The sequence below is a fragment of the Anopheles arabiensis genome, chromosome 2, assembly GCF_016920715.1.
Source record: "Anopheles arabiensis isolate DONGOLA chromosome 2, AaraD3, whole genome shotgun sequence".
In the NCBI taxonomy this organism is placed as follows: domain Eukaryota; kingdom Metazoa; phylum Arthropoda; class Insecta; order Diptera; family Culicidae; genus Anopheles; species Anopheles arabiensis.
In genome coordinates, this window is record NC_053517.1 from 81,292,977 (window position 1) to 81,317,949 (window position 24,973).

Sequence of the window (24,973 nt, forward strand, 5' to 3'; positions counted from 1 at the left end):
TAAATCACGCTTTAAAGACCACATTCCTTTCCCATTTTAAGAGCAAAAGCATAGATACATCAAAACTATCGTTCTGCAATTTAATCCGATTGATCGCCCGCTCTCTCCTGAGCATTGCTTTGATGTGCGCCCCACTGAGTCGTGTTATGATTATTGGAGCATCCCGGGATCCGAGCGCCGGGCAACACATCAACCATTGTCATGTGGTGTTGCATAACGTTATTAATTTCTTCGATCGTAAATCCCCCGGTCCCCGGAAATGGACCCGCACCACCCGCACCACATCGCAACGTTAACTAACCCCCCCCTGTGCAGCGCTTATAAATATTGATAGCTTTGCGAGCGAGTAAGAGAGAGAGAGAGACGTACCGGTTTAAGGGCAAAAACGGAAATGCATGGCATGTACAGTGACTTACTAAATTAATGGTACAGCTGCATCGTATATATACTATGAGATCGAATGTGCTGTCCGTAAAATTTAATTTATTCGAATAAACCTCTCTATCCAAAGCAAGTGTTTAATCAGGCAATTTATAAAATATAAAATAACGACTTAGATATTGAAGAAAATATTGCATAAAATGTAACATAGGGAAAGAATTTCTGAATACTTTTTTCATTCCATATCTTAGCGACAGGTTAAACTTTAGAAAGCGAAATGTCTTTTCGTTTCGTTTAATTTTAATTCATACGAGTTATTTAACAAATCTTATCGGTTATAATAGATTTTTATCGATATTTTTATGCAGCATGAATAGGCCAGTAATCCTTGCACTTGATAACTAAACCATGACCTCAAAGGTCCTTATAGTCCTATTATTTTGCATTGCATTTGTATGGATTGGAGAATAATCTATCGAATGTCATCAAAATAGTAGCTTGAAAATTGGAAGAAAAATAACTACGGAAAAGTTGAATGTACCATTAATTTGGCGAGCCACTGTACGCACACATGCCAACACAAAAGCACCCGCGTGTTATTGTTGTATCGATCTTGAAACATTTAAATTGACAAATTGAATTGTACTTGAGAGGCAGTTTTGTAGAGGACAACAGAGTGAAGAGGAGGGGAAAGGGGCTCAACTCATCCCACAGTCCCTGCGCGCCTCATGAAACCGGATCCGTGCACGGGGACTGAGCGGAAAGGGATTGTTTTCCCTTTATCAAAGTGGTAATTTTTCCATCCATTGCCGGTCTCGTAGTACAGTCGTCAACTCGTACGACTTAACAACATGCCCGTCATGGGTTCAATCCCCAAATAGACCGCGCCGCCATACGTAGGACTGACTATCCTGCTATGGGGGGAATCAATTAGTCACTGAAAGCCAAACCCATAAGTGGGTTCAGGCAGGCCTTGACCGACATCGGTTATTGAGCCAAAGAAGAAGAAGAATTTTTCCATCGAGAAGTCAAAGTTGTTCAGTGCTTCGTGCCGAGTGTCGGAACTAATCGATAGGTATAAATTAACAATTCTACGAATAATAATGCTTAGAATGGAGTAGAACAACAGCGCAAGATGTCTCAATTTCCACCCCCACCGTCCATGCCGTCCAGCGACCATTCCACGATACATGACCTTCAGGCGACGTTCGCGATCGCTTCCTGCTAATTGCATTAGCGAAGAATCAACTACCCACAGCATCCAATTATCGCGTCACATTGTCCACGGCACCGTAGCGGCTTACGACGGTGCTGATACGATTTGTTTTAATTAACCAGCGGTGTTATACGGCGAGACGTCTCACGAGACAAAGAAGATGCTTTAAAAACAGCTGTTAAAACAGCTTGTAGTAGAGGAAAAATAAAACTGTGCACTACGCTACATTGTATACATAAACGAGCCGATAAGGAGTCCATCCCCTTTAATCGCTTTTATCATTCGCTCGTTTTGTATGGCCTGTTTGTGCGTGCTTGTTTCAACGAGCTATGGCTTTCCGTCTATCTCCACATTCTTCATTTTTCCCTCCCGCCGTGTCACTAATGATCGATGGAATGCACCGTTGCCTCTCCATGGCTCTACCACCTCCAATGGTCCCTCAAGTGGACGTAAAAATTAAGTTATGCTGTCTCCGTGATTCAGCTGAACCTCCGGGATGGAGGCCAACCAAGGGAAGCGACCGTGATTAATAAATCGTTTCCTCATTTTCCCATCCCAACGGGGGGAAGAAGCGGCAACTACAATGCTGGTCTTAGATGCAGCTACACACCCACACTGCCCACTGGGGGAGGATGTAATTGATTCTGCTTCTTCTGGCCACCACCACAAGTGTACGATGAAGCCACTTCATCTTTTAGCCGAAGCGGTTGTTAATTCCCTCCCTGAAAAAATGGAAGCGAAATGGGGAAATGGAAAAAGCTGCTAGAAAACGGCCGCAACAAATACGTGTTTTTTCGTGCAATCTTCGTACGATTCGGTAGGCATTCGCACGATGCTGGTTTAGGAGGATTTTTTGTCCTACCACCGGGCACGTTGAAGCTATAAATTGTGCGTCGTCTGGTGGTTTGGTGCGCCGCCCTAACAAGGCCTGCTACGATGGCACAAATAAAATCGTCCTCGTACACGTGCTTGGCATGCGTTTTTTTCTCTCTCACACATACACACACGCGTGAACACCTACGGTGAGCATAGAGAATGATAATAAAAGTTAAAAATTAATCCACCCCTTTTGGAACGTCGGATTTTGGATGCATTTCGAAACGTGACCGGGGAACCCGCTTGAGCTTGCTGGAACACAACCCAAAACCAAGTTTTTTCTGGTGGTGCTTTTCTCGATTTTTCTACACTCTTCGCTGCTGGAAGATGGCGGTCACCAATGCCGGGCGAACGGGCCCGGAGAACGCATCTGACCTTCGTCGACCCCGGCTTTTTCGTCTTCGCGCTGTGGTGTTATCGTTTGTCGTATGCGACCCCCTGTTTTCGGTCTCCACGGTCTCTCTTCTAGTAGCTCCATAAGTACACAACAAACACACAGCACAAAGAGCGATTGCCGGTCGGTAAATGATAAGTACACACGCAGCAACACCCAGCAGGGGTGTGAAGGAGATTTTTCTGGTATGGAAGGGATTCCCGTGCCCTTTGGGCAGTGAAGGCATTCTGTTTACTCACGTCGAGGCGGTTCTGGTGCGGCGCGTTATAATCGGCGACGGCAGCTGCAGATGGGACGGGCTGGAGGGAATGCTAGACACCGGCGGCGGCGGACCCGGCGTCTTGGTCGGTGTGATCAAGCCGGCAGTGGTTGCCGGTTTGTCGTCGGCCGTAATCTGAATGCTGCTGGACATACTGCTGCGATGCTGGAGCTTCGGTAGATTGTGTAACAATTTCACACCTTTACACTATAATTATTTTTTCCTCCCGAAATCACACACTCGCACGCACAATGGGGAACAATCGATAAAGCCTTTTTGTCGGTTGCTTTTCAACAAAATGCAGATGGCTTCAATCGTTGCGTTGGTTGGCACTCTTACTGAAGAGCTGCAAGATGGTGGTTTAAGATGAACCACCTGCCTTTCTTTATCACGATTTCACACGTTCAACACACACACACGCACACGGGCACACGGATGGATAAAATCGTCGCACGCTGCGATGTCGTATTTGCCGTGGAAAAGGCTTCAATGCACTGACGCGGACTCTCGAGAATGACCGGGAATGGCAACAACGACGACGACGGCGACGACCTATGCTCAACAACTTTCCGAACGCAACTGCGGGAAGCGAAAAAGTATGCTTTCGTGCGCGGCTGCGATCACGGTCGCGGCGTTATGCTGTGAGTGAGGGATGGGGTGGTGTTGCTTTCGTTCGTGCTCGTGCGTGCGATGATGCACGCGTACCACCGTTTTGTTTAGGCCGCTCGAAACCGGTTTATTCCAACAAATGAAGAGTTTCTTTGTTCAATTTGCGTCGTACAATAATGTATGCCGAAGGTTGTAATAAAATAGGATGCAGTTTTTGTTCAGTTTGTTTGAAATAAAAGCTTGTTTTTTGTCTTCATCAAGCGTTTCTGCGTCCGGCTGAACTGTCATTGTGGGCTTGAAATTTCCATTCAATTTGGCGGTTAGTGGTCTTTCAAAATAATTTTGTTTAGCTCTTAATTGTATTAAAAAACCTATGAGTAGGATTTAAATAGAGGAATTACATTAATGAAAGAGAATTTCACCCAAAATACTCCTCTGTATGGACAAATACCGTCGTGCACACTTCCCCAAGCAAATAGCTGACCTTGAACGGTAGCGTGGATGCTCTTTATTAACAACAATGATTGCTGGTTGGAAGGCTCTTGATCGTTCTTATGTCGTATGGACAACATATAAAAACTCGTATTTTATTGGTTTTCTTAAAAACGACTGGTAAAATTACAAGAAAATGTTAAAAAAAATCCAAACAAATGCAAAACCTTTGCATTCACGCAACCACCCTGTGCCGCACAAACGTCACATAGGTTATGTTTCTATTTTGGCTCGCAAATAACAGCTGTCATCTCTTTGTTTACGCTTTTTTTTACGCTTTTCTATGAAACGGCTTTTTGGAGCGTTAAACCAGCGTCGGTCTGGGTGATATTGTACATTTTAGATACCTGTAAAACAAATGGACGACCAGGAAGAGCCCGACGATCCGGCCAGTGTGGCTGCGAACGAAGTAGTGCCTGCTCCGGAACCGGATACTACGGCGGCGGAGGAGGAAGAAAGCACGCGCGACAGCTCGCTGGAAATGTTCGAACAGCCAGCTCCATCACCGCCACCGCCACTGCCACCGCCTGTGAACGTGCTGGACGAGCCCGTTGTGCATATGGAGATTGAGCTCGCTCGCATCCAACAGGGCATGCTGTCGCCCGTTATTGTCATAAGCAACATAAACAATGTGCCGGAGGTGCAGGCAACGGTAGAGATCAGCACGGACCAGGGTAACGAGGAGGAAGAGGATGACACGGTACCGATACCGCTCGAGCCAGAATCGGCTGCAGGTTCGGATGGACCCTTGCCGGATGTGGCTTTCGAAGAGCCCATTGAACTGTCGGACAGTTCACCGAACCGTTCCGGTCAAATGTTCACCCCGCGACGAAGTAAGTTCATGATGAGTAAGCAGAGTGATCGCTATGACTTGGTTGATTCAATCGCACTTTCTTCGGTATTTTTAGAAAAACGGAAACGAGCAATATCACCAAAAAAGCTCATCGATTCACCCGTACAAAGCAAGGATGAGGACGAGGAGGGACTGCTTTGTCCCATCTGCTTTGACGCATGGACGCTGACCGGTGACCATCGAGTGGTGAGCTTGAAGTGCGGCCACCTTTTCGGCATGTCCTGCATCAAGCGGTGGATGCAGAACAATCCGGCAGCAACCCGTGGCTGTGCAACGTGCAAGGCCCGTGCCACGATGCGGGACATCCGGTTCATCTACGCGCGCGCCATCAAGGCGGTGGACAATACGCGCGAGGAAGAGCTGCTGCAGGAGCTGAACCGGGAGAAGCTTAAGGTGATCGATCTCAACACGAAGCTGACCGTCGTTAACATGAAAGTGTTGGAGCAGAGTGAAAAGATTGACACGCTGGAGCGCAAGCTGCTTGCGTTCGGGCAGGGTGGTGCCGAGTTTAGCCGAAGCCAGTTCGACGGAGGTGCGGAGCATCGCCACAACTACAAACTGTTCCTGGAGAAGAACATCGAGATAACGCGCGAATCGGGCTGCCGGGCGTTAGCCTACTCCGCCAAGCACCAGCTGCTGCTGATCTCGCAAAAATCTACCCAGCCACTGTTCCCGGGTTACTCGATACGGATGCTACAGGTGCCCGGGTTTGTGGCGAGTGCCGGCGCTGCCTCGATGCTCGTGTCGTCCCGCTCGGTCCGTGACATTGCCATCGATGCGTCCGACGATCTGTTCGCGTGCGCTGCGATGGAAAAGATGGTAAAGGTATTTTCCATCCAGAATCGCTCGGTGCAGTGTACGATCACACCGAGCCAGGATCCGCTGTGGTCGTGTGCGTTCGATAAGGAGCGTTCCAAGTTCCTGTACCTCGGTTCGCAGCGCGGTTCCGTGTACGTGTACGACATCCGGCAGCCGGACCAGCTGCTGGAAGAGTTCCGGGTCGGGCACGGGCAGAACGATTACACCGGCGTGGTAAAGATTTGTCCGGTCGAGCCGACGTCCATCATTCCGTGCGGTGGGTTTTTGGTGTGCAAGCTGAAATCGATCTGGTTCTACGAGTACACCCCAACCCAGCAGATCGAAAGCCATCTGCTCAACATTACCGGTGCGTTCTCCGCGATGAGCTACAATCCGGACAGTGGGCTGATTCTGGTCAGCGTGCGACCGACGACCGACAAACCGACCACGCTAGTGCTGGCCACGCTCGAGAAGCTGGACGGTGTGTTCGCGCTGAAGCTGCAGCACACGTTCGAGGGTTCGCGCGTACAAACCGTCATGTACCGGTGTGCGCAGGTTTACCTGAACGACGCCGACACGCTCGTAGCATCGTACGTGGAGGACTCGAAGATGCTTTCCACTTGGTGCACCAACAGGGGACGGTTGCGCGTACAGCAACTGCCGATGAATGAAGGCATTCTGGACATTTGCCCGATACGGGCGACACCGGGCCAAACGTACCTGGCTGCACTGAGTGAATGCCGGTGCCGTATTTATCGGCTGAACACAGAGTGACACTGCGTGTGAGTAGGTGAACGCAACCCTTTACTGGGAGAGGAAGATGTGAACAGTGAAATTCAGGACACATTTTTTGTACATTTGTGAAAAGAAACTGCCAATCTAGGGGGTTGGGTTGTTGGTCACAAACTGCCACTTCTTGGACGGCTTTGTCGCTGGAAGCAATGTGCAGCCGATCGATGCGGATGACGCGGATCGTGCGAGGTTCACTTTTACTTCGAAACAAAGCGAATTAGATAGGCGTGTTACATTAGACTGATAAGTTACTTTTTTGTAAAAAGGAGATAATAAAAAGACAAATATTGTAAGAATCGAGTATAAATGCTTATTTTTTAAAACCCAATTTCATCGTTTGTATTGGCTGCAAAGCATCACCTTAAAAGCCAGGGCTGTCAAACACCGTTTTCATGTTCGATTTTCGGACCTCTAACTCATACCTTTAAACGAACACAATTGATTTTTTTTCCAAACAAGGGTGTATATTTTTAATTCATTTGTTTTTAGTAGCATGCTAAAGACTTTACACATTGCCATTTTTGCTCCCTTCCGCATCGGCTCTTATTCCTCTATCCTGCTTCTGCAACTGCTTTCGCAATCATTATTCTACTCTGCCGTCTTGCGATCGCTTTTGTACGCATTTAATACTAGCGCAACCTTCTTGTGTTTTTTTTTTACTGTATCATGCTGAAACGTATATGGATTTAGGGATTTGAGAACTTAGAAAAGGGAAAACAAAGTAGAAAAAAATACGTTTGTTGGTATAAATGGATAAAAAGGAGGAGACTTTGTAGTTTGTAGTACGATCAGAAGGGCATAAGTGTACACCCAAATTATGTTCTTCCATCTCTTGTGTCCTCTTCTCTTTTGCTCTTTTTCTCTCTCTCTTGCTTTGAGAGTGACGCAAACAACTCAAGTAAATGCAGCAGGATTGTTGTATGTATGTATGTGAGTATTGTTGTTGTTTCGCCACACGGTTTGCAATCGTTTTGCATTAAAATTAATTATAGTTCTAGTGTCTAGTGTGGTGTAACATTTACACGCGAAACACCGTTCTGACTCGAGGCTTTAAAGGTTTAAAATTATTTTCTTTGCGTTTGGTAGATTTTATAGACGAAAAAAAAAGCAGGGAACACATTGCTAGCTTAGTAGAATGGACGAAATGTTAAAAAGAAGCGAAAAGAAGAAGAAAAAAACAGAACAATGTGTGCAAGGGCAAGCAATTCTTCTTTTAGCATATAAACATATACATATACGCAAGCGATCATCAGTGGAGGATACGAAGGGAAAATTGCGCATGTATTCTCTCTGCCTCCGATTTCAAATGTGAGCCCATAAACTAGAGTACGTACATACACATATATTTATATCGTAATTAAAACCTACCAAATAGAATATAAATTACAACAAATACACGACGGTATAGGATGCTGTCTGTTGCAGTAAAGAAGGGAGGAAAAGGGAGAAGTTTCTTCAGGCTAAAATTACGCTCACTAATACCACTGCTGCCACCGCTTCCTCTGCACTCTGTTCTGTTCTCTTTTGTTCTAGTTATCTAATCACATTCGGATCGGGTCACCCTCTCGTCAAGTGTCCTGCCCGATCCGGCACTGATCATCAGTACACTACACCTATGTCTCTCTTTCGGCTTTGTTGCGATAGTTTACACAATTTGCTTTGTTTTGTATGTAATGTATGTTTGTTTGTATCCTTTTAACTCCCTCTTTCGTATTATTATATTATTATTATTAGTTCTGCTTCAACATCATCGTTCACTATTTGCTACGATCGTCTCCCCCAATGCACAGCTTCTTTTCCACTGTCCTCCGCTTTCAATACACTAGCAAAAAGGGTTTGCGATTTGTTAAAAAATGGGAAATTCTTCTTGGTTCTTTTCAATGCGCGACACGCGCTAGTTGTATAAATTGAACATGTTATTACGTGTTTGTTTTATGCAATATAAATTAAAACAGCCTTTCTCTAGCAGACCGTTACTTCGCTTTTTCTATAAAAAGGCTCGTTTTTGTTGTGTTGTAAGCAATTGGCGAAGCTATGTAAGTGGGTAGGGTGGGGTAGGGTAGGATGATAAAAGGAAACATATTCTAGTACTAGTACCAAAACTAAATAAATTATACTCGAAGCGATAGAGAGAGAAGGGAAACGGAACGAATGTTGCCAGGCTTGTCAAACCCGGTTCTGCGCGCGAAGCGATTGCTCTTACATGCCTAATACCGAGTGTACGAATATAACAGAGCGGAGATTGAGTAGAACATTATTTTAAAAGCGTAATTTGTCTGAATTCAATGTTTTGAAAGCTACGAGCAGTAGTTGAAATCTTCCTCGAACGATCGTTGAGCGATCATCGGGAGGTATATGAAAGGTGTGTTCTAATGGATGAGAAGCGTCTGTTGTTGGTGTAACATATCCAGGGTTTAGAATACTGTCGCTTACCACAACTAACAATGGATGAGTTCTAATGGATGAGAAGAGTCTGTTGTTGGTGTAACATATCCAGGGTTTAGAATACTGTCGCTTACCACAACTAACACAGCTACAACTAATTTCCTTATCAGTGGAACGCCACAAGATATCATATGGGGGGAGAAAAAATGTTTTTTATCAAAATTTGCCCGCTTGCTGCTCCTTCACTATAAACGCTTTAGCTCATAGGGTTGAGGGGAGAAGGACGCACGTACAAAGTGTGCTATCCTAATGCCCTCGTCAAAGGTGGTAATAGAAAAATGGAATTACCATCTGCTATCTAGCTGCTACAAAAAAAGAAGCGCTACCTATTAAACACTGTCACGAAAAAAGTGGCAATCCGTTGCGATGAAAACTCGCTCCACGGTACATTTAACCTTCATTTGTTTGAGCTGAATCGGATGCTGGATTGGTGGACCCGCTTTTGGCAAGTAAGTTACTGTAACGCGCGCGCGCCCACCGCAATACTGACGCAGCACCTGGTCTGGTCTCATATGATCTCGACTACACGATTATTATTCTACTTGTATAACTGTATAGTAGTGTATAACTGGTCATCTGGCGTCTCAAAGATTGTATAGAGTTCATAATATCCGCGAGAGTTTCTGTCTTATCTGCGAGCAGAACTGTTCCGTCTCGTACGCTCCAAAAAAAAATGCCATCCAGTCCGTAGTACAAAATGACAGCATGACAGTGTAATCTTCCCGCAATACCGCATTTAGTCGTTGATTCTTTATGTTTTTTGGTCAGCTTACACGCCCCTCAGGTGCCTTTCGCCTTAATCTAACCGTGCGTAACGCGGCACAACATCGTTCTTGATCCAGAATAGGCAGTTGTCGGTGTTGTACGTGGGCAGCGCGTCCTGCCCAATGTCGAGCAGCTTTTTCCGCAGCTCGTGCTTGATCTCACCGTGCGAGACGTAATGGTAGAACAGCTGCTGGATCGCGGACACATACCGCCGCTGCTCGGGCGTCTTCGGCTCGTACCGGCCCAGGATGGCCTGCACGTCCGAGTCGACGTCGGCAATGCCCAGCTCACCGCCCGTCTGCGACACGACGTAGAACTGGGAGCTCTGCAGCTTCTGCGTGATCGTCAGCAGCGGACAGATCGTGCGGATGTCGGACACCATCGCCACCAGCCCTTGGTATGTGGCGTTGTACCGACGCAGCGCTTCCTCCGTAAGGCCCAACCGGCCCACCACACTCTCGTTGACGTGGCGCGTCACCAGCTCCGGCGTCCATTCGGTGTACTTCAGGTGCAGCTTCGTGTTGTGCGCTTCGTGCGTCGTCGACCCGATCACGTACCGCACGCTGTTCGACACGTCCGCACTCCACACGTCGGCCGGATGCTGCTGCATGATGTTACCGTCCAGCACCAGCCACTCGTGCCGGGCCGTTGCATTCTCGTCCGCGGCCGGCAGATCCGGGAACGTACGACGCCACACGTCCGGCACCGCGTCCAGAATCTCCTCATCCTCCTTCTCCATCAGGCAGTTGCTATCCTCGCAGCGAATCTTGCTCATGTACAGCGCGTTCTCCTTCTCCGATTCGGCCAGCGGGTTGCCCGGGAAGATGGCGGCACCGGACGAGATCCAGGTGCGGGCAAACAGCTTGCTCGTCTTGTTGGACGAGGCCAGCGCCGTCACGATCGTACCGCCGGCCCGATGTCCGAACAGCGTCACCGACTTGGGATCACCGCCAAAGTGCGGGATGTTCAGCTGAATCCACTTGAGCGCGACGATCAGATCGGTCAGCCCGTAATTGCCCGAGGTCGGCGGGTGAGTGCTCTTCGTGAGCTGCTCCAGCGCGAGAAAACCAAACACATTGAGCCGGAAGTTGGGCCGCACGAAGATGACATCGCGAGCGCGGGCGTAGCGTGTCGATGGGCGCAACTTGCCGGGTGAGTCACCGGTGAACGATTCGGCACCGACCAGCACCACCACTGGCAGCGGATTGTCGTACCGTACGTGCGGTGTGATGACGTCCAGCGTGAGACAGTCCTCGGCACCGTCCACCTTACCGTCGGCGTAGATCTGCCAGCAGACGGGCGTCGAGTTGTGTGCCTTCAGCGTACCGTTCCAGCAGTTTTCGATGCTTTCGATCGGTTGGGCCGCCTTCCAGCGGTTTGGACCGACCGGGGGTACCGCGTACGGGATGCCACGGAACGCGAACGACCCATCCTCCAGTATGCCCTCGACGCGGCCACAGTTTGTCACGGTTTCGATGTACTTGCCGTCGCGCACGGGCGCGGTGATTGGTTCACTCTTGCCCACGAACGTGAAGGCAATGATCAGTGCGACCAGGATCAGGAAGATTACCACACCGGCAATGATGGCGATGTCATCTGCGGGAAAGAAAGAGAGAGTTAAGCTAGGTTTAGTAAAGTGCATCATAAATCTTTCGTAAAGATCCATCCATATGAATCTTCAGTGATGAGTTTATAGTACTTCGAATCTTCAAAGATTTATAATTCATGAATTTCTGATCCTTGTAAAAAACAAATTTTGTGAGGATTATTTAAAAATTTTTGGAATCTTTAATGATAAATGAATTTAAAAGTTTGAGACTTTCTTTGAAGTTTCAATTCATTAGTCATTGTTATTCATCTCTAATTAAGTTATCTCACAGAGGGTTTCAGATGATCTGATAGGGTTGGCATACTTTCTCAACCCTGTGTGACGTTAGTTACATTCAGGACAAGTTATTGATTTGACAGACTATGATATAAGTGCCATAAAGTCTCCAGAAAAAATGCCAAAATTCTGAGAACCACTGAAACCCCTGAAATTTTGCTAGATCGCTTGAAGATCAAAAGATTTTCGCCAACTTACCGACTGAGCACCGGTAGGACTGCACCCGCTGCAGCAAACTACGCTCCTGTGCGTCCTCCTCCGCTTCGGCCGCCTTATCCTTCGCCTCCTTATCGTCCGGCTTCACCAGCGCCTCACCGTCCGTCCCATTCGCTCCCTTCGCATCCACCGTGTCCTTCGTGTCCGCATCCTTCAGCGAATCGTCCAGCGTTTCCATCGACGCCAGTCCGGCCCGGTTCTTCGGCGTTTTGCCCAGCTCAATGTCATCGTCGGGTTCGCCGCCTGGCACCGGTTTGAATCGTTTGGGGATGATGCTCGCGAGCGGAACGCGCAGCGCCTCCAGCAATCCCTTCTTCGGTGCCTGTACTTCGGGTTCGTCGCCTTCTGCCGCCGGTTTCTTCTCCTCAGTCGCATCTCCGGCTGCTTCCGCGTCTGCCGGCTTATCCGTTGCTTCGGCCGTCACCTCATCCTTTTCCTCCTCTTCACCAGCCTCCTTGTCCGCAGCCGCTTCTCCGGTCGCGTCCGCCGCGGCCGGTTTCTTGGCGAATGGATTGCGCAGCTTCAGGTTGGCAAAGAACCCACCGGTGCGCTTCGGTTTCTCCTCGCCCGGCTTACCCTCCTCGGCTGCCGTCTTCTCCTTAGCCTCTCCGCCATTCTCACCGCCGTGCTTCTCCAGCAGCTCGTTGTCCGCGCCGTCCGCCTCCTTCGGTTTGTCCTTGTTCTTGTTGAAGAAGCCGGGTAGCTTGAACGCACCGGCCGGCACCTTCTTCGGCTTTACCTCGCGCTCCTCCGCCTGCACCTTGTTCGGTTTGTCCGGCTTGCCAGTTTCGGTCGGTTCTTGCTCCGTCGCGGCGGCGTCCTTCTTACCGTCCTTGTCCGCACCATCTGCTAGTGCCTCCTCCGGTATGTTGATGATTTCCTCCCCATTGGCCACATTCTCACTGCTCGCTGCCTTCGATTGGGGGTTTCCTGCCTGCGCGACGGGCGAACGTTTCGGTTCCGGCTCCGGCAGCAGCTTTTCCGTCTCCTTCGCCTCTACCTCGGGCCCGTCGGCGGTTGGTTGCGGCGTTTCCGGTTTGGTCGTATCGTTTGTCGTTGCCGCCGGTGCGGTTTCCTTCTCGTCGGTTTCACCCATCGTGGCACGCTGCTGCTGCTGCTCCGGTGGCAAGCTTTTGTGATTTGTCGCTCGTCGCTCGGGTTTAAAGCGTTAACAGACCCTGGGGGGGAGGAGGAAGAGCAACAGAAGTAATCTCATTAGTACGATGACACTCTTAGGGGCGGTGCACATCAGACGGGAATGCGTCATAAGTAGGGCGTAGCGAAATCTCATTAATATCCCGCGAACGCGAACCGAACAGCCCTGGGGCGTGATTTTGGAGTGCAATCTCGGTCAAAGATTAGGACCTTATCGGCAGGTGACAGGGACAGAGCCCGGGAGCGATAGCTCCTTATCCGGTTTATAAATCGCCAAACGGTTGAAGGAATGGTGCCATAAAACTATACACAGCGTTAGCGATCGTAAAAGTTACGATCCTTGATGGTGGTGAGATGTTCGGGGAAAATAAAATTAGAATAGCCCGAAGAGATCGGGTTGATTGCTTGCGGGCATTGGGTGAGAGAGCATCGCAAAAGCATAAACCTTTTTCGCCAGGGGTCGGCAATCTTATCATACTAAATACTGTTTTTGGCTTACAATGCAACTTTCGAAAAAAATGAGGTAAAGTTTACATTATTTAGGAATGATTATGAACGATATTACCATTACCATTACCATTACCAACATAATTGACACCGTGATTTAGACGAACCAGAATTTGGACAATGCTTTGACCTATTTTAATTCTCGAGGAATTTGATTTAATTGCATAATAAATCAGTATTTTCTTAACTAGGATCATAAATATGCAGAAATGCAAAAAAACTCCAAAAACTTCTCCATTACCTGCTCTTGCGGTCAGAACTTGCTGGAACAATCCCGCAGATGTCTAGCTAATCCAGTAATTCATCGTGCAATGTGTATAATGCGTCAACTTATCCCAGGTTTCTTCCCAAAAAAGGTTGCATTGAACCACATTGGCCAGAGGAAGAAGTAATGCAACTTATTGGTCAAAAAAAGAATAAATGAAAAAATATGCAAAAATCATCGACAATGAATTTAGTCTCCTAACGTTCTATTCCTTTGATCCATGAATATCCCGATTGCCGAGCCCTGTTGCCTGGACGCGACTGCTGCCCGTTGCCTGGACAACAACAGGTGTGTTCCATTAAACGAGTACTGCCACGGTTTTATAGCCTTTTACGGTCAGTTTCGCGTGCAGCTGACCTCGATCTGCGGGGGTTTTAAGCCTGCCTCAGTATATCTGGCCTGGCATGTTAGTGACTGTAAACTCGTTCCGTTCCATTCCTTAGTCTTAATCTATCGATTGCAATTTAAATTCTACTCCTTCCTGCACCACAGCCTGCTGCCGATGCTCCAGATGATTCTGGATGAGCTCTCTTCTCCCGCTGGACCTGATTTCGCGCGATCGGTAAAAAGCTGGGATCACGGCAGTAAAGTGTGCTGCCAGTACGCTGTGATCGAAAGTAGGTAATGCTCGGTGATAATTATTTGCCGCCCCTTGCCGCGTACAATTTCCCGACCTGGCCCCGATTACGGTCCGGTTTATTTTTCCTGGCTCTATACACATATTCTTTACGGGAGTACGGGAGTGCGGGCAAGACGGATGTTTCCCACCTTTTTTATCGATTTCCAACCAGCTGTCGGTGGTGCACCTGAATCGAGTTCCAGAAACGATGAAAATGTGGAAGGAAAAAAAGGCACACACAGCGCTTTCATTCCATCTGATCGCTCAATCTCTCACGATTGAGGCTGCTTTTTTTCGCTGCATCAACCACTTAGCTGCAGATTATGAAATATGCGCACCACGTAGCGTCTGGTGGAAGTTTTTCTTGTGCCTGTTTTACTGCTGTTTACTGCTTCTTCATTTTGCTGCCAGAGAAAGGAGCAATCTTCAATCGTTTCAGCGCGTCCAATTCCGGTCATTCGGTTAATATGGCAAGCCAATTTACGACGGCTTCATCGGCTTCAACGTTTTGCGCCATCGTCGATTCATCTCTCTCTCTCTCTCTCTCCGTCCGAAGTGTGCAAAATGGGTGAAAAATTGAGCCAAATTTTCCACAGCACGGAAAAAGGCACGGGTCAAGCGTCAGGTGGGGAAAAGCGATCTTTCTAGATGGCACGAAATGGATTGATTTGCTTTTCCCAAGCACACGACCGCAGCGCACGGAAGTGATCTTTTAGACACTGTTTAAAGGGGCAATTTGTTTCTTGCGCGTGATTCGTGAAAGGTTTTTCCTTGATCAAAGAAATCAAGTTGAGGATTAGACAACGATAAAAAAACCTTCCAATTTGTTACAACGAATTACAGCCTAGAGAAAGGCAAATCTCGCACTTGTTCGATAAATTCGTGTCTCCCGATCTGGATCAACCGGGGGTTTTAATTGAAGCAAATCAAGGGCTCGAGGCACTCATAAATAATGCAACGCACCTAAAAAGCCATCATATGCCGGTACCTTCATGTCTGCGAGGTATAAATTCCAGATTTATTCTCAATATCACACCCCAAACCCACAAGAGGGGCGAAATAAAAACAGATTTATTTATGATTCCATGAACCCTCGCCTACCAAATTGAGCAAATTGTATCAAAAGCTGTGGCTTCTTCGCCGTGGCAGAGCATGGAATGCACATCTCTCCCGTTGGATCCGCTACAGAAGTGGCCATGCGACCGAGCCAAAGCTATTATGTTTTAATTAAACATCCAATCCCTGAAATGGTGCCTCACAGTGGGCTCAGTATTAGCCTCACGCCCCGAAAGTGTGATCTTGTTGACAAGACCAATAGTCGTATGCCGGGGTCGTATGCCGCCATAGAAGCTGTGTGCCGACAATGGATGTTCAATTACGCAGGCCAACGCTGTGTATCGGAGGACTGAAGAGCCGGGCCGTTCAATTAGATTACAATCGGTGCAGCAGAGAGAATGATTCAGTGCAACAGGCTACAAGGCGAGCGCAATTCTCACGGGACTGTACTCAATAGATTAAGCATTTCTACCGACGCACAGGGAAGCACGCATACCAAATAAAGACACACCGCCATGGTATGGAGCCTAGTGTCATTTGCATTCCATTTAATTTATGTCGAATGTATCAAAATGGTTCATGTCGACACGATAATTATAATTGAGAAAGGTAATTGTTTTAGAAGCGTTTGACGAACGGCATGTACACACATTTGGCCTCAGGAACTCTGGAACAAGCTTTTTCAGAACATCCAAACACTGAGCAAAAACCTGTTTGTTTGTGTCATCCATTAAAGCTGAGTTGAAGTTATGATTCAGCCTAAAGCAAAATAGGGCTTCAAAAACAAGATTCAGATGTTCTCAGAACCCTTCTATTCGAAGCGGTTTGTCGGGTTAATCAGCCACAATTGTCCACCGTGTGACTCATGCAAATGTCTTCCCTTTAACGGGTAATTTCTATCTCCGTACACCACCACACCCGTCGTTCCTCCATAGGGCCTAGGAGTTCAATTCGATACTTAACACACAACTTCCCCGAAAGCATCAGCAGCTCAGATGGTCCACTCCAACCCCCGACTGCACGGAGTGTCAAGAAGGGGTTAAATTTGTGGCTATTCTGTTTTGTTTTTGCTTATTTTCATAATGCTCCCCGCAATGCAGAAAGGGGGGGGGGGGGCGGGGTATTCTAACTCCTCAAAGACTTACAAAAGTAATAAACGAGAAAAGGGAAACACAAAGAGTGTGCCATTCCACCATAAAAGAAAGGAGGGAAAGCATAGGAGGTTATTCTCGGGGTCGGCGGTGGTGACGATGATGGTGATGTTGACCAAAGTAAACAACATCAAAGTACCACCACATCCACCAGTGGGCTGAATGTCGGGGCTGAACTCTAGCCCGTCTAGCCTTAAGGGCCTATAGAATTCAACCGCTGGCGAAGAGAGCGTTTGCTGGGAGTTTGAATAGAGAAACAGGGGGCAAAAAGGGTTCTTTTACTAGACATTCATATTTTTTATGACACCTAAATTGTTTTCCCTCTGAAGTAAACTCCCAATATGGAAAAGTTCTCCAGCTCTCACGCAGTAGCATTGGCCTGGACAACTAGTGGGCTAGATTTCAATCGCGAGACCTAGTACAGAGCGAAAGATCTACCAATACTTCTTAAAAAGGTGCTGGAATGATGGTTTAAAAGATCATCAGAGACCCTCTTTGGGAGATACGATCTACACGGAATGCGGTGGAACATCTATACGGTGGATCAGATTCAGGTCATAGAATGACCTACCCGAGATCTCGAACGCACGATCATCAGCATAAAAAATCAATTAAACCAATGCATTCTGGCTCCCCGGCGATGTCACGTAATGTGGGGTCGCATGTTCTCTTAGCATCTTGCTCATTCTTTTTTTACCAAGAAGATGAAACCACAGCATCTAATGCACCATACGCCTTGGTGTAACATTAAAATAGCTAACATCCTGCCGGTGAAGGTAACGTAAGATCAAGTTCCTCTAAAAGAAGGTCCCAACCGGATGGGCACCCATTATGGGTGAACATTTAGAGTCATTTGATGTTTAATTTAGTACAGACCTTTAATCGACATTCGAATCGTCTTCTATCCGATGTATCGTGTATGTTCGTCTCTACAGCAGTGAAAGCAGTTGGAGGAATAACTCAAACAATCTCGAAGATGCTGAAGATTGTACATAGAAATCGCCCCCAAAAGGAAGGAAAGAAAGTTCAGCAAGTCAGAGGGGGTTCAATTTATGATTTAGAAGAAGCTGCTGGTTCACAAAGCACAGAAAATCCCTCCTATAATCAGTGATTCCCCTCCGCCCTCTAGGGGTCGATGACGATTAGCTTGCGGCACAAGGAAGGCAGTGTGTGTCGGTTGCTCTTTCTATGCCGTGAATCGATACCAAGCACACAAGTAAGACGACAAAAAAGCGAAAGGACGTTGAACATTGCGTGGTCGTCGTCGGGCTTTCCAAGCAGCGGATGGAGGGAAGTTGGGAAATTTATGATCCTTTTTGTTGTTGTTTTCGTCTCCGTACTTCGTCGCGATCTTACGACAGGGGGGACTTTACTTATCGAAAGCGAAACTCAACAAACGATCTTCGAACGAACGTAGGAACATAGAGCGAGAGAGTGGAGAAACACACATCTTTGTGTGCCGCAAGGGCTCGATCGGATTCGATCAGTTGATCCTTGTGGTGTCGGTTTGCTTCATTTTTGTGTTTTCTCGAAATCCCCGTTTCTCTCAAGAAGCGAACGACTAACAATATGTTCAACTGTATGCGTCGCTCGCTGGATACGCGCACAGGAAAGGATTGTTGACCACGACGCTCTTGTTTGGGTGTGAACTACATAAACAAACAAATGGAAATTTATAGGTCCGTACATGACACCGACGCAATGCATACGGTTCGTTCGCGGGTGGAAGAAATAGAGGAGAAAAGGAAAAAGAAAATAATGCTGGGATTTTTTCGTCTAAAGCTAAGAATTGGGGTTGGGTTTTAAGATGCGTTTGTTTTTTTGTTTTTTTTGTAATATCTGAAACACATGACAACGCAAATGTGTCAAAATGAATTATCCGGTTCGAAGGACCAAATTTGATTGTACCAACCGAACTCTAACGTTGAAGACATTTTACGCACATTGATTGGAGCGTCCAAATCAAACGAATTAAAATCGTTTGTAACGTTTTTTGTGTGTCTTCCTCAACAAACCGGAAGACCACACCAAATCGAACTAAGCGTGCAAACCGGAACTAGAAGATACATCGATTGTGCTCTTCCGACACAATTCGTTCTCAAAGCTACACACACACACAGTGATCGTGGTCGTCGTCACGAGAAGCAGGAAATGAAAGTAAACGTTGGAATTGGTGACCGTTTCGTTCTCTCGGTTCCCGTATCCGCCGGGTTTTCCCTCTTTTAGTTACACTTCCTAAAAAAAGGCCCCCACACGAGCAAACACCTGTGTGTAATGCCAGTTAATAGACAATCGATCGGCAGCGGCGGCGGCGGCAACAATTTAACCACATTACCATAATTGTCACCCTTTCGGGAATGGGAAAACAAATCAAAATTGGGGGGAAATTAAACTCACACCGGAAGGGGTTGCGCAGGCCCGTATTGTAATCAAATTTAATGTTTTTGCTTACACCTTTTCCACTCACCGGGGAGTAGGGCTGCTGACAACAACATGGGGATTAAGGTTCCATCGATCAAAGTAAGGCTCCCGCAATCAGCTGTCCGATCTGTCCGAACAGAACAGAACGCAATCCGCCACAGCTACCCCCCTCACGTGTCGGTTGTACATGGCAAGCAAGTAAACAGAAAAAAAGCGACACACGCTTAATTAAGTGGGGGACGACCCCATGCCGATCGCTCGTTAGCTTCCGTGGTATAATTTATGTGTCCGACGCCCTCCGCCGAACCTCACCCAGCAGTGGTTTTCTATTTACGCTAACACTGATGTTATCTATTGGAGTTGGGGCGAGTCCTCGTGCCATTCGCGTGCGCTCACTTTTCGCTTATCGGGAGGGTTCCCTCCCGACGTCAAAGTGACACGGAGTTACTACGCGTTGGTGGCATTTTTAACCTTAATTACACCCAACTGGCCCCACTGCGGAAGTAAAGTGCTACATAGAGAGAGAGAAAGAGGCGTGCAGTAAAGACTGTACTGCACTTTTTCTCAACAATTACCTCGACATGGGATGGTAGATGCATTCCCGTCGAACCGTTGGACCTAAGCTCTAACGAACCGTGTGTGTGTGTGTGTGTTGACACGTCCATCTGTTACAGTTAGCTTGTCACTTCACGACGATCACTGTACTGGAGCGTTAAAGATTTCCTAGCATTTCCTCACAGAAACTGTTAGTTCATAGGGAGAAAGAAAGCATCTTTCTACAAACCAGCACCAGCAGTCGGCGCTTGCTAGAGAGCGATAGGAGCTGTTTATTTTCCTTTCTCCATTGTAAATAGTGGCGCGCACGCCACCGCACGTCTTTGACGTCGGAGTGTGAACGGAAACTTAACATCGCACCACCACCAGAACAAGAAGGGTGTCATCTTCTTCATGGGCAAGCTGAGAACAATTCACTTAAGACGTGCACGCAACGAACGAAAACTGGCTCGTAAATAATGCACTCAACTATAGAGAGAGAGCTCCAACTCACATTGCGAGTGGACGCAATGCGCAAGACATCTCAATTCACTAGACGTACATACCAACAGAAAATACAAGCCCGGAACAACATACTCGGGGAAGCGTGTCATTTCGAAACCCTTCCAGGAATGCTCTTAACGGAGAGCATAGTTTCTACCCTGCCATAATGATACTTCCTCACGCATAGATGCGATGGAGATCGTGCACTATCCCACTGCAGTTCACAGCTATGCCAGGAATTCGACAATGACTTCTTCTCCAATATCCGGCCACTCTACTCGGAGCATTATCTAAATGAGACGTTAACGGCACTGTTGTGGTGAGATTTTAACTGCCATCGAGATAGTTTATGACCGAGGGAGTTAGATTGGGTGTAAGTCCTAGACAAGTAGAGATCAAGTGATCTTAATGATGTCACTGACTTGATTACCAAACTTCAAGATTTCTTTCAATACTAATCATTATCCTCAAAATATCTCTAAGAAATCCAGTGAGTTAACTTCGTCAGTACAGAGTAGTTCTTTATTGAACAATTATCCCCCTTGTTTGTTCAATAGCTCCAGAGAGCGTTATGTCAGGTGCAGCGTAACACAAGAACCTTACTAAGGGGGTGCTCACCTATCCAGCACTACCATTGCGTGGCGTCCTGTGCGTGCGTGCGTGCGTTCTGCGCTCAAGCACGTCTCAATGAAGAACCATCAGGGTTTTTGTAATTGATCCATTGACAAAAAAATACGGCAAGGGAAGAGCGCAGGCACGTAAAGTTATCGTGTTTCAGCAGCACACAATCCCTCCTCTCGATAAGCGATTACAACCCAAGGGAGTAGAGGCCCGCACACCTGGAGTTACCGCAAAAAGCCGGGGGGAAAAGAAGGACCGAGAACTGCAAAAGCCTTTTTGCCGTTGGTATTGGCGGGAGGGTCTTCCCCTCCACATCACAATCACTTCCGATTCGGTAAGGTGTAACGCATACCTCACACAAGTGGACGGTTCGAGTGGAGCTAATAAGTCGGCTTTTTTAAGTGAAACTTCATAAAGTGAAGTACTGGCCGTGAAATATGATCCTCGGAGGGGACGATGGGAGAAAAACGTGTGCCGTACGTACTGTACTGTCGCCGGTAGCAGGCTGGTAATAGAGTACGTCGTTAGCCAAAAATTCATTGGGGGGCGCTTGTAAGGTTTTGTGCCGATCCCCGGGCCGTCCTGCCCACGTCGATACCAATATGTGCGCCGCCATTCGAATGACAAAACGGGACGAGATAACGATATGGCACGAGTAGTGTGTTCTTTTGGGAGGGCAACATAAGCACACAAAGTGAAAGTTTTGCTTTTGGAAACACAGTTTTGGTACGTTCTTTCGTTTTTCAACAAATTAGATCTCATTAGAAGGCTCTTTTTTCGTCAAGACAGAGGCGTTAGTAGGTGTGAGTGGAGCAAGTGTTGACAGGAATGAAAACTTTGTCATTTTCAGTTCGAAACTTAAACATCCCCCTCTTAGGAGACTTATCCGCTGGATCTTCGTGTCGGGTAGGCCAAGCGTGGGCGCTGAAAAGTAGTGTGAACGATGGGTTCCCGATTTATCAACTCAAATTGTATATGTGTTCTTGGAAACCCAAAACGAGAAAAAAACACCTAACAAGCGACTATCACTCTCTCGGAATCGGAAAAAGTGCCACCCCGTAGCGGAATAAAACATGCCCGAAGAAAAGGCTATTTTTGTGCACTGTGAAAGTGTCAGCTGTGCTTGTCAGGGATAGAGGGGAGTGGGGACAGTTCTCTACGTCACATTGTAAAGGGGCAAATGAGTCTCTACTAGTTCCGGCCGCGTGCTGAGTGAAATCCTGTACTGACAGTTAATTTATTTTGTCCTCGTTCTCAAGACTGTTCAGCTGTTAATATGAGGCAATTAAGTCGGTAGAACGTTCGGTGTTGTTTTTTAGAGAGAATACAAAGGGCTAAAAAGGGTCTTTTTGGAATACTATTATGGCTGCTGGGGACGATCATTTAGAGGGTAATTAATAATTTTGAACGAATGATGAAGAAACACACGTCTGAATGATTTGTATCTGTTCTTTGTATGGCAAAAAGAACATATGTTCATGGCATCGGACGTCACTAATCGTTAAGGTTATGATCGATCTTTTTTTTTTAAATGATTATTATTTCAATAAATGCAATAATCCTGACAGTGACAGTGACCTTCAACGGTAGTAGATGCGTTTGAAATGCGATCCTCGTCAGCAGATTTCTGTGTGCATCACTTATCGCACTGCATCACTTCCAACCCCTTCGGAAGTGTGGTAATCGGATAGCTTTAAATCAAAACATCGTTGAAATCGTGCATAAACAAAACGCTCCGCGCTCCGTATCACCTTACCAAGCGTTCCGAAGATCCATGGGATCTCTTGCCGCATGAACCGCTCGCGGTGACATTGGCAGAGAGGAAGAGTTTTTCCAGACTCATCACAAACTGCTCATCTTCAACTTCACCTTCAAAAGCGAACTGTCTGTTTAAACCTGGTTTAAAGGTCTGGTTTGTGTCATTCTACAATCACCGCCATCAGTTTCTCTCTCTCTCTCTTCATTAGACCCCGTACACATTCCCCAATAGTTACGCGTGTGCTATCAAACCCAGAACCGTCTCAAGTTGGAAGGGCACGATCGAAGCATCATTGCAGTGCCTTTGGCAGAGTAAATCCATATGTTTACTTTCTCCCCGCCTTTCTCCCTCTGGAGATGCAATCCAGTTTGTTGTCCGAGACCGGGCACATGATTCATGGTTACTGCAGTACCGACGCCACACACGCGATGATCACAGCACCCGTCGACAGTAGCCGATTTTTGACTAGCGTCAAATTTATCTCCCTCCAGAGCGACTGCCGCAAAGCGATGCGTACGGCATCTGACCCGCATCAAACATGCTGCTTCCGCTTTTTTTTTTTGTTGTAAAGAAGAAGTTTGATTCCACATTTCCCCCTCCGATAGACACCGCTCCAAAGACGAGATCAGAGAGTCCGGAGGCGTCGTAAAATAAATCAACTGGCTAAATTCGTCGACAACCGCAGCTCACTCGCATTCAAAGAGACGAGGCGCCGTTGGTTAGTTGCTTCAGCCTTCCAGAAGAAAGGTCCAACGTGACACGGGGGCACAAGTGAACCAGAAAGTAAAATTGTCCGCCTTACTCTTGCTGCCCGCTAAAGACGCTCCAGCGTAAGGTTCGCCCTGAAGATAGCTTCATTGCCACGGGCTCCAAAGATCGTGTGTCGGTGAGCCGCGGCAGGTCGCTTTAATTTCTGCTGGTGGACAACCGCAGCGTGCAATCAAGTGCAATAAGAAAAGTGAAGGCATGTGCAGCCGTAGGAAAGAAAAGAGAAATAAAAGTATATGTATATTGTAATTTATTGCCTGTCGGTCAGTTTTTCATCGAGACGGTGAGGGATATCGGCGAGTTGCCGGTGGAATCGTCTTAACGCAAGCGGAGCGTACATCAAAACTTGCGGTACAGCGCGTCCGCGCGAGGGATTAATGCTGTCATGTAGTGCGTGCTGTAGCGTGTATGTTGGTAATTGGATTCCTCCTCTCCCACACACACTCACACCTCTCAGCACACCGCAGAGCACATTACCGCTCGCAGGGGGATTCGTGTAAGGGCTCCAAAGCGACCCCAAAGATTGTCATTGGTTAACACACTGGGGACTGGCTACAGAAAGACATTTATTCCCATTCCATTGGTTGACGGAAGGGCATCGGAACAAGCCGGCTAATGACGCGCCTGATGATGGCCGAGCCCTGCAAGTACCCTGGGCAGGGACCGCTGCCACCGTCACCATCAACGACAATGGTCAATGGCTTCAAGTTCAAGCTGCTACACAGGATTCGTAAATTGAATTTTATTAGCATCAACGTCCATCCACCAAGCAGCATCTTCAGAATCGTCGTTCCCCAGCTCCCCCCGTCTTCTCACTTTCACCTTCGCTTCGTGATTCTTTTGTTGCAAAAATACACAGCCAGAAGAGGATCATTCATTCATTTCCTGTCACAGAGCAGGCCAGCAGTCCAAAGCATGCGCCTTCTTATGCTGCTCGTCCATGGGATAGCCGTAGCCAGAGGAAAAGGGATTTGCATCCCCGTGACTCGGGTGTGATCGACAACAAAGGAGGCCTCCTGTCCATTATGACGACAATCGGGGCAATCGGGGTTACCGGTGAGGGGGCTATGGCACAAGGGTAGGCTACAAACACGCCAGCAAGCATTAATGGAGACGTGCAGACATTTCATCCAAGCATCGGAGAGGCATAAGAGTTCTTTATTTGAGGTTTGCGCCTTTTATGGCGGAGTTGTGGAAAAGTCGGCACAAATTGTGATGCGAAGAGAATAGTGATGACTTTTCTTTGATGGATTGCGGAAAGAGAGTTTAAAGTGGAGTGACATTTACGGTCCAAATTCAACATTTAAGATGAAGTTTGATCTAGAGTTGGTCATATATCTTACACCTTGTGAAAATAGGCATAACATTTAAGAAGAAATTAAATCATTTGCTCCAGCTAATTATTATAGCTCCACCGATCCAATCATTAGCTCCAGAAAACTTGAGTCCAAATGAGGTTTAGGTACGCGTCTTTTCTTGCAACAACACAGCGTTCAATCTTTTGAGCAATTTGGTCATTCCACATCAAAACATGTCAAAGAACGTTTTATTCTCCAAACAAAATTCTTCACAAGCTGATTTACGTTTCGATAAACGATATTGAATATTTTATTAAATTGATTTAAACCATTA

The 24,973-nt window shown here is 47.1% G+C and overlaps 3 protein-coding genes across 7 annotated transcripts in view; 1 reads left to right on the top strand and 2 right to left on the bottom strand.

The window, feature by feature from the left end:
- Positions 1–3,956, bottom strand: part of LOC120893340 (cold shock domain-containing protein CG9705) — a 37,428-nt gene extending 33,472 nt beyond the window's left edge. The window contains exon 1 of the mRNA XM_040295153.1: positions 3,107–3,956. Within this exon, the coding sequence (XP_040151087.1) occupies positions 3,107–3,279 (173 nt within the window). The 5' untranslated portion in view covers positions 3,280–3,956. The remainder of the gene's footprint in view (positions 1–3,106) is intronic.
- Positions 3,957–4,485: 529 nt separating this feature from the next.
- On the top strand, positions 4,486–6,971 carry LOC120893338 (E3 ubiquitin-protein ligase RFWD3). Its single transcript, XM_040295151.1, has 2 exons — positions 4,486–5,060; positions 5,136–6,971. The coding sequence occupies exons 1-2, from the start codon at positions 4,586–4,588 to the stop codon at positions 6,650–6,652; spliced, it is 1,992 nt and encodes a 663-aa protein (XP_040151085.1). The 5' UTR covers positions 4,486–4,585; the 3' UTR covers positions 6,653–6,971.
- A 347-nt stretch (positions 6,972–7,318) lies between these two features.
- The window catches only part of LOC120894978 (neurotactin), a 37,071-nt gene continuing 19,416 nt past the window's right edge, over positions 7,319–24,973 (bottom strand). For all 5 annotated transcript variants that reach the window (XM_040297899.1, XM_040297900.1, XM_040297904.1 and 2 more), the window contains exons 4-5: positions 11,964–13,159; positions 7,319–11,476 (exon numbers count right to left, since the gene is read on the bottom strand). In XM_040297899.1, the coding sequence (XP_040153833.1) occupies positions 9,912–11,476; positions 11,964–13,077 (2,679 nt within the window). In that variant the 5' untranslated portion in view covers positions 13,078–13,159 and the 3' untranslated portion in view covers positions 7,319–9,911. The remainder of the gene's footprint in view (positions 11,477–11,963; positions 13,160–24,973) is intronic.